Source organism: Dasypus novemcinctus, chromosome 5 (genome assembly GCF_030445035.2).
Source record: "Dasypus novemcinctus isolate mDasNov1 chromosome 5, mDasNov1.1.hap2, whole genome shotgun sequence".
Lineage (NCBI taxonomy): Eukaryota > Metazoa > Chordata > Mammalia > Cingulata > Dasypodidae > Dasypus > Dasypus novemcinctus.
Genome location: NC_080677.1, coordinates 111,027,776 through 111,042,880, shown reverse-complemented (window position 1 = coordinate 111,042,880; position 15,105 = coordinate 111,027,776). Strand labels below are relative to the sequence as shown.

The 15,105-nt window shown below is 51.7% G+C and overlaps 1 protein-coding gene across 2 annotated transcripts in view; it reads left to right on the top strand.

The window, feature by feature from the left end:
- The window catches only part of PLXNA4 (plexin A4), a 465,144-nt gene that overhangs the window by 419,178 nt on the left and 30,861 nt on the right, over positions 1-15,105 (top strand). For both annotated transcript variants that reach the window (XM_071215277.1, XM_058297369.2), the window contains exons 22-25: positions 3,806-4,074; positions 6,481-6,547; positions 7,354-7,500; positions 11,670-11,829. In XM_071215277.1, coding sequence (XP_071071378.1) covers positions 3,806-4,074; positions 6,481-6,547; positions 7,354-7,500; positions 11,670-11,829 — 643 coding nt within the window. The remainder of the gene's footprint in view (positions 1-3,805; positions 4,075-6,480; positions 6,548-7,353; positions 7,501-11,669; positions 11,830-15,105) is intronic.

Below are 15,105 nucleotides of genomic sequence, written 5' to 3'. Positions count from 1 at the left end.
CACAAACAACAAGCAAGAAAAACACAACAAACCAAAACAATGGGCAAACAGACGAGGGAGCCATCTGGGGTGGGGGTGGGGGAATGGCTGTTATTTAAGTGTGCACATAAAACACTTTACATACATTAATTTATTTAATGTTCATAAAATTTATGACATAGGTGCTCCTGTTCTCGTTTTAAAGATGAGGCAGTAAAGACCAGAGGTGATGGAGTTTTCCTACACAAGCTAGTCAGTGTAGTCTCTGCTTCCAAAACCCAATGCAGTTGACCAGGATGCTACATGATTGAAGATAGTTTTGCTAGAACCTCCCTTCCCAGGACTGCAGGCCCTTTCTGCCGAGAAGACACGTGCATTTCTCACAGAGAAAGCAAAGGCACAGCAGGATGTCCAGAGTCCATCATCATGCCAAGTCCACCATCTGGCCAGACCCATTTCCTGTGCTGCCTCTCCAGATATCTTAGTGCTGAACCACCATGCGGCTGCTCTCCTTTCACCAGTCAGCCTGGGCTTCAGGAAACCCCAGAAGGAAGGCTGCAGGGAAAACTGGGTTTTCAGTTGTCCCTCTAGCCCAAGTGTAGGACTAGACTTGGCAAAGGGCGGAGAGGATGGACAGGGGCTCAGCAGACAAGCAAGCTGGGGTTTGGGAATCCAGCACCACCGACCTCCAGCTGGGTGGCCTTGGGACAGTGTAATCAGCTTCTCTGAGAGACCATTAAATGAGTTAACAGCCCACCCCTGCAGGGTTATTAGAAGACTTAACTGAAAGGATGTATGTGATGTGCCCGGCACATGGTGGATGCTCAATAAATGGCATTATCTATTATTATTAGGGTAGATGTTGAGATGATATCCCTAGTGGTGCCAAGGACAATGGGAGTAAGACGTGTATGTGTGCAAGGGGGGTCACAGAGTTGGAAGGGAGGTAAATGAAGACAGACAGGCAGATGAACGCCTGGACTGGTGGCAGGGGAGGCTGCTGCATGGTGTGGGGAGCTGGTGGGAGCCAGGCCTGCAGCAAGCAGAGACTGGGCCCACCTGGGAAACCAGGGACCTACCAGGAGGGCTGTGCTGAGAGTGGCTGGGTCAGGACCTGCTGTGCCCTGACCAGTTGCAGTCTCTCCCAAGAACTGCCTTCAGTCACAGCCTTCAAATACCAGCGTTGCAGCAAGGGAAATGGCAATGGACCACATCTGGAAGAGCACGTTTCCTACCAGCTTCTGGCCCTGTGGGAGTTCAACGAGCGCTCTTCTCTGCAGAGCGAAGGGCTGAACCCACCGAGGTCCTGCTGCTGAGGGACGCCAGAGCCACTCTCCTGGTCAGACCACCTGAAGGCAGGGCTCGGGCTTGATCATCACTGCCTGCTGCCAGCATCCAGCCCCAAGCCTGCAACTCAGGGTCTGGGGGTTGGCTCAGGAAATCAGGGGCATGGATGTCGCACCTCTGCCTCTGCCGCCTTCCATGACCTTGGGCAGACAGGTCTTTCTCTTGTGGCCTCACTCTTTCCCAGTTTCAAATCTTAAGGGTAGCACAGGAATTTCATGCCTGTGAGTCCGGCAGCTTTTCACACGTTCCCTCGCTGATGGCTCACAAGGGCCCCGTGACAGAGGAGAGCGTGGTGCAGAATGCCGGGCTCAAGTTCTGGCCCTGACACCTGCCTTGGGATCTTGGGCAAGTTCTTTATGTTCATGAGGCCCCTGTGGGTAATAATAGTACCCACCTCATAGGCTATTGTGTGGATTAAATGGGTTCATATTTCTACAGGGCTCAGAACAGTGCTTGACAGAGTAAGATCTATATGCACATTAGCTGTTATTACCTTCATTTTGTTGAGGCAGGAGCTGAGTCTACTAAGGGTTCCGCAGCTAGTTAATGACTGTGAAAGAATTTAAACTTGAGCTTGACCAAAACCCATGGTCTTCACTGCTGCACGGCCTTCCTTCTTAAAGACCTGATAAACCCGCTCTGGCGGGGCCGTGGTGTAGATGGCACCTCGGTTTGGCATCTCTCCTGACCCCTACCTCCTCCAGCACCCCAGTCTATGAGACACCCCGCTCTGGGTCTCAGAGGGCTCCCCCTTCAGCTCAGAGACAATGGCTCTTTTTTTCAAACTTTATTTCAACTTCAAAAAATAAAATAATAGACGAAAAGCATCTTAACAAATTATGGAAGCATTACTTTTTAAAAACTCCTGTCCAGGCACATTTATCTTATTTAATCCTAAAAACAAGCTCAATTGTTTCTCCAGTGTTCCCAAAGATGAATAAATGAACACAGGTTGGTTAGATGATATGATCAAGGCTTTCTTGTTAATGGAGAAAATGAAAAAAAAAGTGCTTGATGATATTCACATCTCATAAAACTAAATCCCATATTCTTTTTTTTAACCTTTAGCTTTGATACAGTACCTTCTTTACTTTTGCTCCAAAAAATATTACAATATTATTGTTAACTATAGTCTATAAGTTATACTAGTTGTATTTTTCCCATGTATCACTACATTCTTAACACCTTATAATAGACTAGAGGAACATTCTTTCTTTATATTATTAACCACAGAATTCATCTACCACAGAAATCACTATATTACACAGTCTCCAGGTTATTCTCTAGCTGTCTTTCAATTAGCATTCACCTCCCTAGACTACCCCTTTCGGCCAAAATCACATTTATAAATCAGCAGTGTTCGATATACTTGTGATAATATGTTATCATCAACTCTATCCATTTCCACATATTTACAAATTGGCTTTATTCAACATTCTACATACATTCAGTATCAGCTCTCCCATAAGACTATGGCTTGTTCTTTCAAGTAAACTTTTTGTTTTAATTGAAGTATACATGCAGAGCAATGCACGAATTGTCAGTGCACACACGGCTTGGTGAATTTCCACCCAGTGAACACACCCTCCAACCAGCATCCAGATGAGGGCACAGAATGGGACCAGCACTCCAAAAGCCCCAACCGCTTCCCTCCCTGACTCCACCCACCCCCCAAAATCATTGTCCTACCACCATTGATTCAGTATCCCTATCTTTTAAATCTTTATTTAAATGGTATTTTGTATTATGTCCTCTCTCATGCCTGACTTCCTTCGTTCATGTGTTAGATATTGTGAGTAACGAATAGGCCCTCCATTCTCGTGGCCGTGGAGCATCCTGTTGTGTGAATAGACCACAATTCCTCCATCCTTTCTCTTGTTGCTGGACTTTTGGGTGTTTCCCTTTGGGGGCTATTGGAGCCATGCTGCTGGGAGCATTCGTATACATCTCAGAGATATATCCTTTATGCCTCGCTCAGGGGCTGACTGAGTTTGCTGAATGGATTGTACACGGCACCACCTCGCAGGGATCTCCAAATGAGCAGAAGGTGCTGGCAGGAAGATACAATCTTCTCCCTCCCCTTCCCCTGGATAGAACAGGCTCTTAGAAAAAGTCCCTAAGAATATATTGGCTGTTAGAGTTAGGGAGTTCTTTAGAGACTGCCTGGTGCAGCCTCCCCACTTTTTTGGATGAATCATTTTGGAGAAGAAAAGGGACTTGCCAAAGTCACATGGAGTGGTGGTGCCACAGCCCCTGGGGGACCCAGAAGTCCTGCTCTGGGGCCACTGGTCTGTCCACAGGATGCCCAGGGCTGGAGAAGGGTGAGCAGGAGGTTAGCCAGAGGCTCAGACCTGGTACCCCCAGTGATCAGAGGAGGGAGAGTCAACAGTGCGACCACAGCCCACCTCGTGGAGAGGTCACCGGTGCCTGCCCCCCTTTCCTCGCCCCAGGCAGGACTCCCCCTCGGTCTCTCCCCCAGGTTCCAGGCTACCGGCAGGAGCGTGTGGAGAAAGGCCTGAAGCTCTTCGCCCAGCTCATCAACAACAAGGTGTTCCTGCTGTCCTTCATCCGCACCCTCGAGGCCCAGCGCAGCTTCTCCATGCGCGACCGTGGCAACGTGGCCTCGCTCATCATGACCGTGCTGCAGAGCAAGCTCGAGTACGCCACTGACGTGCTGAAGCAGCTGCTGGCCGACCTCATCGACAAGAACCTGGAGAGCAAGAACCACCCCAAGCTGCTGCTCAGGCGGTGAGGGGCACGGCCGGGGGTCAGCCAAGGGGGTGGGCGGCAGGCCAAGAGCTCCCTTCCCAGACTAGCCCCCTTGGCCTGGCTCACATGCCTTCCAGGGAAACAGGCAGGTGCTCCAAGAAGGAGCAGCTGTGTTCCCCAAGGTTGAGGCACTGACCTGCCCAGAGGCAGGGGGCTGTACTAGATGCCCTCTTAGAAGAACCCAGCTGCCCACTATTGTTTATCTTCTTCCTCTCTTATCTGCTCTCCATTCTTTCCTTTCTGCCCTTATACTCCCTTGATTTTGATCCTTTCTTCTGGAATTATTCTCTCTTGGAATCTTCAGAAGTCATTTGGACCATGCCCTGGCTTTACTTAGATCAGAACTGGAATTAGGAAGGAGACCCTAAGGCCTTGCTAGGAACCCACGTCACCCTCTCAGGAGCAGAAGCTTCACCCCTTGCAACTTGAAGTGCTGATAGTGGGCCAGCAGCATGTGCACCTTCATGGAGCTGGCTAGAAATGTAGACCCTGAGGTCTGCATTTTTAACAAGAAAAGTCAATGATTTAATATGAAGGATATTAAAGTTTGAGCTGCATTGGTCTAGCCTGTTGAATTAAAACCCTTTAGCGGCAGCTGGCCCAATGCACCCCAGCAAGTCCCTCCTGACACCTGCTGCACTGGGCCATGGCTGTGCTGGTGGAGGCCTCACACTCGGCACTGTTGAAACCTACAAAGCCATATGTGAAGACATAGCCATACTCTGGTTTCAGCCTTATAGGAAATAGAGACTATGACTCTATGTGTGTTCCCACTAGAGGATTTTCTGTCCTTGACAGCCCTTTCTCCTCTGGCCTGAGTTAGTCCAATGTCCTTAGCCTTTGTACATCTTAAGTTGGACAACGCCAAGTCACTATGCCCAGCCCTCTACCTGGAGTCACCCCTTTGCTGCCTGCTTCTGTTTGTCCATCCCCCTGTCTTTTGTCCTTGGCCTCTGGGTCTAAGGCTGGGCCACGGTGGCCCCTACTTGGTCCAGGGGATGACTTTGGCTTTCAGACTTGTTTACTTAAGGCTTTTTCTCAGTGCAGTGGGCATTCACCTGCACAGCTGCAAAAAGGTTGCTACAGATAGGAGCAATCATACAGCTTTGGAAACAGCAAGGTAGCTCGTTTTGATTTTTGTTTTACTTCCACCAAGCAGCCACCCACTGGCATAATTCTAGGGTTGCTGCCTCCTGGCAGAGCTCCCACAGACAGTTTCCCGGTGTGGTCTCTCACTGTATCTGTGTGTCTCCTCCTCATGTTTTCAATTCACTCTCCCTCTTCTCTCCTCCATCTCCTTGTCTTCTTTTTGTCCCTGGCTGTGCCCCTCCTTTCAATATTCTTCCTTCTTTTCTCTTCCCAGCTTCGTTTTGTGCTGGCAGCTGCCCAGCTGCCTTTGCAGTCGTTTCTGGCAATGGCAACTTTAAACTCTATCTAAACATACCTGGATGGGATGGTTTCTTTCCAGAAGTGGCCACACACTTAGTGCAAGTGTGAGAGTGAGTTGTTTCACTTTAAATAGATGCAACCTCAAGTGTCCTTTGGCAGACAGCACAGCTGTGGTGCCTTTACTTCCCAAGTGAAAAAATAAATGGACTTGGGTTATGGCACGACAGAATCATGTTAGACTCGAGAAGGAACTTCCTGTCATTGTAGAGTTTCTAAGGGGAGTTCTGAAGTGTGTTTCTGTAGAAGCATTTGAAATAGGACAAGTTTGTCATCTCTCAGGATGATCTAGCTGTACAGCTCAGTGGTTTGCCAGCTTTGGGAGCTTTTGCTGAGGTTGAGGGTCTCATTCTGGCCTATTTGGCCCTTTTACCACAATCCTCTTCTCCCAACTCCTTCCTTTCAATCCACTGTTAAGTTAGTATCTCCTAAGTTTATTGTTTTTCTTCTCTTCCCCAAAGGAACACATTTATCCTGAAAAGTTCTCTAAGGCTGCACTAGCCAATATAATAACTAACTTGCCACATGTGAATAATTAATTAAAAGATTAATTAAAAGTAAATAAAGTGGGAAATTCAGTTTGTCAATCACACAATTTTAAGTGCTCAGCCACCTGTGGCCCAAGGCTGCCATAGAGACAGCCCAGGGAACAGTCATGATCACAGACAGGTCTGCTGGAGAGTACCACTCCCACAAAAACCCCATCTGGGAGCCTGAGTGTCATCCTCCAGCTTTGTGGGACGAGCTCGTCTTATCGTTATAGGGGGATCTGGGAGTCCATGAAGTTCACGTATTCATTGTGGTCTCATGATTTGACCTAAAAGCTTTCAACAGCAGAGTCAGTGCAGACTTCTTCCCCTGCCTTCCCAGCCCGCGGGTTCTGACTGGCTGCTCTTTCCTTTGTCTTGCTCTGCTGGTATCCTCGGTGGCTGGCGACAGAACTGAGTCGGTGGCTGAGAAGATGTTGACCAATTGGTTCACGTTCCTGCTCTACAAGTTCCTCAAGGTGGGATTGGACGGAGGGGCGTCGGGGTATTTCTGGCCCTCGCTGTGGGTACTATAGCCTAAGCTTCCTCATCCCCAGCCTGCCCCATTTCACTCCACACCCCACTAGTCCACACTCACGAGGCCAGGCTCGCACAACCCCAACAAGAAACTAGATCTCCCATCATTGTTGAGAACGGCAGAATCCTGCCAACTCAGAAGACAGAACCCTATAGTCCTGGCTTGAGACACGGTCCCTACAGGTTGGCTTTCTCCCAGGTGAGAGGGCCCTAAATTCCCACTTTAAACTCAAAACAACCCACCCGTAATTTCCCTGCTTCCCCTCTTCCCTCACCCTCTATGCACCTCCCAGCCCCAGACCTCCTGAGGCTAATAAGAGTCCTGGGCAGGTACAGAAGCTGCTTGCTGGTGGCAGATAAGCCAAGGATGTGACTGGGAGGTGGAAGAACTGCTTGGCTTCCACTTATGAGCTTGTTTTCTGAGGAGTTTATACCACAGAGGACTCACCCCTGCCACAGAGGAAGTGCAGAGTGGGTGGGGGCAGAGGAGCAAAGAGAAAGAGAGGGAGGAAAGAAGGAGCTCTAGGAAGGAGTAGGAGAGGACAGGACAGAAGACCCTGTGATCAAAAGAGCCAGGAGACAGGAGAGTTTGAAGGGCAAAGAGTTGGAGAAGAGGGCATTAAAAAATGGAGAGACAAGCACGTGGGAGTAGGAGAAAGGAAATGAAAAAGAGTTGAAAACAGCCTTGTGGAGAAGGAGAAGGAGGGACTCAGAGGCTGCCCGGGGCACGTCTCCTCTCTGCATGCAGGAGTGTGCCGGGGAGCCCCTCTTCTCCCTGTTCTGCGCCATCAAGCAGCAGATGGAGAAAGGCCCCATTGACGCCATCACGGGCGAGGCCCGCTACTCCCTGAGCGAGGACAAGCTCATCCGCCAGCAGATTGACTACAAGACCTTGGTAAGATAACTGCTTTCCCCCATTGCTCCTGTCCTGGGCCCTGGTCTTGGCAGCCTTTTGCCAGCAGAGAGGACTGTGGAGATGCTGAGAAGCCAGCTCTTCACCTTGTCAGGTCCTGGGTTCCAGCCAGATGCTCCCCCTCTGCCTGTCACCTCAGATTTCCTCTGTGCCACCCCACCAGGCCATCTGGTTTTGGGGGAGCACTGGCCCAGGCACTCCCGAGCCGCACTTGAGCAAAGACTAGTGTGGGTCCAGGGCCCATGCACCGATGAGTCGAGTCATAACCCTTGCCAGTAGCTGGCTTGCCGCCCCCAGGGAATTCCTTCTCATCACGTCTTGCTGTGCGGAGAATCTCCGCCTCACAGAACTGATCAGGTGGGGGAAAGGGGTATGCAGGGGCAGAAACCAGAGATCATTTCTCATGGTTCTGAAGCCCACATTTGTCTACTGGTCTAAACTCACATTGTGACCATGTTATGACCATGACCTGAGCTGTTTCCTTTAAGGCTGGAGTGGCCCAGTGGGTTAAGGGGTGTGTCCAAGGAACATGGGGGTCCCCCTCTGTCAAGGTCAGACTCCCTCTCTGGATAGAAACTGCCTCCATGGGAGCAACAGAGGTTAATGTTTAAGAACACGGGGTTTGGAACCAGACCTGGATCTGAGCCTGGCCGCTGACCAGCTAGGTGATTTGGGGTGAGTCCCTTAATCTCACTGAGTTTGGGTTTCTTTATCTGAAAACTGGGAATAAAAACAGAATCTACTAAATGGAGATATTAGTAGAACCTACTTTGTAAAGTGGTCCAGAAGATTGAAGGAGGGAAGACTCAGTGATGCTCCCTGCCCCCACCCCTGCACCCCCGGCTGCCCACGGGCCGCCCGCCAGCCACCCTCCAACTGCCCACCCTCTCCAGGCCTGGGAGCTCACTCTCAGGTTTTCTTTGGAGAGACTTGTGATCTTCCAGGGAAGGGGAGAGGAAGTGGACGGAAGGAGTGAGAAAATGAGGTCAAGGATGAACTTTGGGCCCCAGAATGGGGGCAAAAGAGGCAAATGAGGGAAGAGAAAAAAAGAGAGAATAGATGGGATCTAAGGAGCAGTTATCAGGAGATGCAACAAAAAGCAGCGGGTGGAGCCTGGTAGAGCCGGGCAGCGGGATGATTCTCTGACAACCCCCACAACCTCAAGCCGGGGTGAATCCAAGGCCACGAGGCCAGCTGGGGAGACAGCCCGGCAGCTCTGAACCACGCCAGTGCCGAGGGCAGGCAATGACGTCATCCTGTACCACACCCATCTTCAGAGATCACCTGGAATCCCAAATCTGCATTTTAGCAGATTTGTCTGGGTTGGCTCTGTTGAAGATTCACAGGAGCAGATTGTGAATGAGGCCACTGCTTCCCTGTAGTCACTGTCTGCTCCAGAGGAGACAGTGTCTGCTCCAGAGGAGAGAGGCAGAGGCACCGATTAAAATGGGAAAGTAAAAAAAAACCAAAAAACTTCCAAAAATATAGATTTCTTAATGAGGCAGAACTACAGTCGAAATGTCTCCTGCTTGGTCTCCCCCACTCCACTCCCTTTCCTGCTCTCATCAGCAGCTTCCCAATACAATACTGAATTCAACACAATGAGTTACAATAATACTCCCTCCCCAGATTGCAGCATCCTTTATTCCAGGGGCCAAACTATTGTTAGCACACCGAGGCTGGTTTCAGGTAATTCAACTTAACAAGAATGTGAAGAAATTGGTGTGGGTCAGAGAAGTACATCCATTAAGGGTTGAAAGACTTGGGAAAGAGGGACCATGAGTTAAGGGGAATGAAATAGACATTGTTTTGCCTGGAGAAGCCACAGCTGCAGGAAGACTGAAGAGCCCCCTTCAAGTGTGTGAAAGGATACTTGCCCACGTGGAGGGGGAGAGCAGCCTATCGCTGGGGGCGGAGGGGCAGGGAGGGAAGAAAGTCTGTGAAAAGGCAGTAGACAGGGCTTGTAGGAGACTCCCAGAGGAAGGGTTCAACTAAAAAAATGGGAAGCCATGGGATTCAGCAGTTGCTGCAGGAGCCCAGGGCACTTTGGGCCACTGATGGTGACCTCGTCCCAGGTGGGAGGGCTGCCACAAAGAGTGAGACTGGCTCTGAGACGCTCAGGGGTAATCCAACACTTCACTTCATTAGAGGCAGGTGCTCCTCTTAAGTGTTGAGCGATTAATTGGAGTGATGCTAGAAAATGGGCCAGCACTGCCAAATGTCCTGCAGCTGGAAATGCCCTGGGCTAGTGGTTGCCTGTTCAAGGACAGATTCTCAGGCCCCAGCCCAGACCTCGGGAAGCAGAGTCTGCATTTTAGCAGCCACCCCTCCCCTACCTCCCCACTCCTGAATCTTCTGCACATTGAGGGTTAAGAGGCACTGTCCCAGCAGAGAAAGCCCCAGGCAGTTTGCTTAGAAACTAGGCAGGGGGGATGGGGGGGAAGGGAGCCTCCAGGTGGAACTGTGCTTGGCCAGTGCCAAGGGAACTCTGTCTTTCCATGGGGCTCCCGCTCCCTCTCAGGAAGGTAAATCCCTGCCCAAAAATGTCCCAGAGAGTTGTTGCTTCCAGGCCTCTGGGAACCCTTGTGCCAGGAGACCATACGCAAAGCACACGGTTGACTCAGGTCTCTGCCTCCGGGTCTCTCAGAGGAGGAAGCAGAAGCATGTTGATGCCCGGGGGAGGCTGAGCCCCCCACCACTGGCCCAGAAGACAGGGCAGCAAGAGCGGCCAGAGCAGCTCCCAGCGGTCAGGCTGTGCTTGGCCACCGAGGGGTGAGGGACGTCCCGGAAGGCTCTTAGAGTAAGAGGAGAGGGGCCCTCAGAAGGAACATATGGTCCAGAGTTCCTTTTACCATCGTTTTCCATTTAGGACATTTTGAAGGTGAGAGTTTGGTTTTATAGATTTTGGAGACATTTTTTTCTGCTTAATGGAACAAGCGTGTTCACGTTTGCGCGCAGGGCAGTCTGGCTGCTAATGAAAGGCAGGCGTCCAGGGCCAGGCTTCTAATTGCCACCACATGGAGCAGGGGGAGGGCGGTGGTGGGAGGAAGGGCGCGTTCTGGCTCTGCAAACCAGACACCGCAAGTGGGAAATGGTAACGGGGCAGTGAAAGTTCAGAGGAGGAAAGATGCAGAGGGCTCGGGTAGCAGGGTCTGAGGGAGAGTTCTGGAGCCCACAGTGGCATGGTCCCATGGACACAGGGTCCCCGGGACTGTCCGGGCCTCTCTGCCTTGGTCCTTCTGCCCCACACGGAGCCCACCCATCCCACTGAGGTCTACCCAGCATCCCACAGTCTCATCAACGCAGAGCAAGCCACTCTGTGAACAGCAAGAGAAGAAAGCCCTTGAAAGGACCCAGAACATTCTAAAGGAGAGCACATTGTATAGCTGGGAGCTTTAAATAGACTCTTTAAAATTTTCCAACTAACAATTGAGGCCTGGAAGGGCACTGACCTCTTCCCCTAACACAAGGTTTCACAAAGTTCAGAGCCAGGAACAGATCTCAGGTGGCCCAAACCTGCACACTTTAAAGAGCACCTTTATATTTTTTAAAAGCACGTTAAGCTGCTTAGAGGTCCTCCGTCCTCTGATCCATCTGAAACCCTCACAGAAATCAAAGCTTGTGAAATCTTTGGAGAAAGAAGCCAGGTTCCCATTACTTTTGAGCATGCATATCCATCTGAGAGGCGCTGCGAGGAGACTGGTCCACGCACACGGGGGCAGCAGTGGGCAGGGGCGGGCTCTGGGACGTGCTGCTGTGGCCGTGGTTTGGCCATATGCACCCGGTGGGAGGGGGCGCGCAGTGTGTGTGTGTGTGTGTGTGTGTGCGTGTGTGTGTGTGCGCGCGCGCGCGCGCTCAGGCAGCGCGTCCCTCCAGGACAGGCTCCCTCGCTCCAAAAGTCATGATCGTAACGAAGTTTGTCCCGATAAGGAATCAAGTTTGTCACTCTTCCTCCCAGAAAGACAACAAAACTGTGGTGTTTCATTCCTTGTGTGGACAGGAAAGGGCGGTGTGCTTGGCGGGATGCACAGATGGGCTGGGGTCACCTGGAAGAGGAGGCGTTCAAGCCTGGATGGCAAAACGGTGCCGAGTCTCCCTGCTGCCCTGCTCCATACACCTCCTCTCTCCCCTCCCAACACCTCCTCCCCCAGGTCCTCAGCTGCGTCAACCCAGATAATGTCAACAGCCCCGAGATTCCAGTGAAAATCCTCAACTGCGACACCATCACTCAGGTCAAAGAGAAGATTCTGGACGCCATCTTTAAAAACGTGCCCTGTTCCCATCGGCCCAAGGCTGCGGATATGGACCTGGGTGAGTAGGTGCTGAGCGCAGAAGGCTCCTGAGCGCCTCCTGCCTTTGGCCGGCAGCAGCCAGGCAGGCCCGGGGTGCAGGGGGCCCAGAGGAGACAACCGCAGGCTGCAGGGAGGCAGGCATGCCCGGCCCTCCAAGAACCCAGGGTTTGCCTTCATGACTTACTTGGAACTGGCAAGAGTCGGCAAAGTGAGGAATAGGCAGAGGGGTCCCGTAGGCTGGCCAGTTATGTCTCTGGGGCCTTCGGAATAGCCTCAGAGGTGGGAGTGGCAGTCATAACTGGAGCGGAGGCAAGTCAACTAGTTCAAGTCCATGTGAGCCACCGTCTTCCATCCGCTCTCATTGTCCCCCCAGGCTCTCCCTTCCCCTCTGTTTTGTGTCGTAATTTTTACTGAATACCTAAGGCATGAGGGATCTGGGTCAGTGACGGAGGATGGAGCGAACAAAGAGAGAAAAATGAGATGTGACAGCCTGCTGGGGAGCAGGATGATATTTCATTTGAATGTTCCCTGAATAGATTGCATAGCCTATAGAAACAAGGGCATGCCACCTAGGGCCAGCCATCCCTAGATCTAGTGACAGTGCTCAGAGTGTCTCATGGAATATCGTCCCGGGGAAATCCTTGGGGGGAGGGGGGGAGCAGGCTGTAGGAGGCATAACGGGTCACATGCAAACACTCCTGGTTTTGAGGCCTAGCTGTGTGAACTTTACCAAGTTTCTTAACCTTTCTGTGCTTAGTTCCCTGCCCTCTAAAAGGGAGATAACAATAGTACCTCCCTCATTGTAAAAATTGAATGACATGGTGCATGTAAAAGTCTCATAGTGCCGTGCCTGGCCCATGGCACCCACTCGGTAAATATTGGCTGCTGCTATTACTGATTTTGGGGACAGTACTGATAGGGAAACTGTCTGTGTCCGCTTGTTGATCCTGGGTATGGAGAGAAATGTGCGTGCGTGTGTGTGTGTCAGTGCCTGTGCCTGGAGAGTCACGGCAACATGGGATGGGAGGGCCCCCAGAGGCCCCTAATGCACCCTTCTGGCCTCTAAGCTGGCTTCGGCTAAGCTACCCAAGGCAGATGGGCATCCAGGTGATTTTCTCCAATCCAGAGGAAATTTTCATCCCCACTGCCCCCAGCTCCACCTCCCCCCCAAACTCTGATGCCAAAAGATCAGCAAGCTCTACTAACCTAAACTCCTGCTGCCTCACTTAACCCTGCCCTCTTGCTCTGCTCGTGGTTCAGTGTGGTTCACTCTGCACCTGGAGCCCTGACGCTGAGGGGGAGTGGTGGGTGGGCGTTGTGTCCTCTTCACTTTGGAGGTGTCTCGAGTGCACTGTTTCTGGGACACGGGGGCACATTTGTGAGCGACGGTGGCACTCTCCATGTGTGTGCCCCCGCACTTCGTCCGCTAGAGTCGGAGTGGGTGTTTGTGCCTACACACAGATGACTCTGCCACACACCCATTCCAGACTAATGAGCAGACGGGGTGCTTACAGAATCAGTGGAGCAGAAAACAGTTATTGGGAGGGAAGCCCCCCACGTTCCCCGACCTCAAGCAGTAGAATGGGGTGCCCCAAGTGGGTTTTCCGGGGAGACTTGAGTTCAGTAGGGTAGCCAGGTAATACCTGCTTGTTTTATCTGTGGAATCCGCCTTCTCAGTGGCCTAATCGGCAAACTAGGTGAGCTGATAGCTCTGATAGTAATGGGGCCAAGAGGAAAAGCTCTCCTCAGAACATTTATCTTCATGCTTGAGAGGGGGTTTGAAAAGGTTGTTCTAGAACACAGATGGAGCTCACATGTGCTGATGCAGCTAGAACTGTGAGTTTCCTGGTGCTTGGAAAGGAGAGAGCAATAGGTGACATACCTGATGAGAGGCAGCTGGATTTTTGCATGGGAATCCCTCTCTTCCTTATCAGAAAAAAGGACAAATGGGGTGGGTAAAAACAGCTAAGTCCCGTGGTAGCTGACAAACTTGATGGATCTCAGGAGGGGTGGGAGCCAAATTCTTCAAAAGGATCTCAACCCCATTTCTGGAAGGACAACCAGGGAACTTCCCTTCTGTGCCTGCTTGGTCTCCTAGGGAGAGAGCATTTCATGGCTGGTTGGTGCCACTCCAGACCTGTCCTCTCCACCTGGAAACTGCACTCACTGAGGATGGGAGGTGAAGGGGCTGCTCATTAGCTTTAGAAAATCGCTCACTTAAAGGCCTGGGGGTGCAAGCCCAGCAAAGCAAATCATTAATGACAAGATGCAAAGCACCCCACAGCTCAAGTCATAAACCACCTGTAGTGGAAACAGCAACATACAAAGCAGGTGCAACCATCCACCAGGAGGGAAGGAAGCTTGAGGCCTGCTCGGCTCCCAGGGCCAGAGAAAGGCCAGGGAAGGGCCCCCTGTGGTCCACGAGGGGCTGGCTGTCCAGTGGCACAGCTCTCACCACAACGGCTAGTGCTTCCTGGATCCAAGAGACAAAAGGGACTTCTTCTCCCATCACACACTCCACCAGGGGCATCCTGTGGCCACGCCCAGAGGAATGAGGCCTCCAAAGTAGGGGTCAAGGGAGAAGCCAAAAAAGAGAGACCTCCCACTGGGGAAGCTCCCTGGGGAGGCCCCCCCCTGCTCCTCCAGATGGGTGCTCTTCTGGAATTTCTATTCTCTATCAACCCAGAGCTACCCCCAAAGCCCTGGGCTTCCTCTTGCCAAAGTCAGATCTCCTAACAACTCAGAGACCCAAATGCTCTTCCACACTACTCGACGCAGCCTCGCAGCCCCCAAGGAGAGAGAAGAGTTTTCCCATCTTGTAGCAATTTAGAAATGTAAGATGTGCTTCTTTTGGGGGAAGTAATCTCTGCTGAAGGGACACATAGCACATGGATACGCAGGCTGGACAGAGGCAAACTTACCTCTCCCAAAAAACCAACATTCCCCCCCTGCTCCCCCGCCCCGTACTTCTTCCCCTCCTCTGGGTGGAGGCCCAGCCCCTGTCCAGACAAGGAGACCTGTCCTGAGCCAGAAGTAAACACGTGTGAAACCAGCCCTGTAACTGTCCTGAATAATCCCAGCCACGTCCCCTCTCTCCTTGATCATTGTGGCCCAGGCTGCCTTCGTGCCTTGTTCCCAACACTTCCGTTCATTGCTCCAGCAAATGCCTCCCTCCCACCACATCTCCTTTGCCCCTTCACCAGACCATGACCCAAGATGGAACCCACAGGGACAGCAGAGGGCCCACCTTCATGGCTGTCTGCCGGAACCCAGGGAGGGGACGATGTCACAGGGG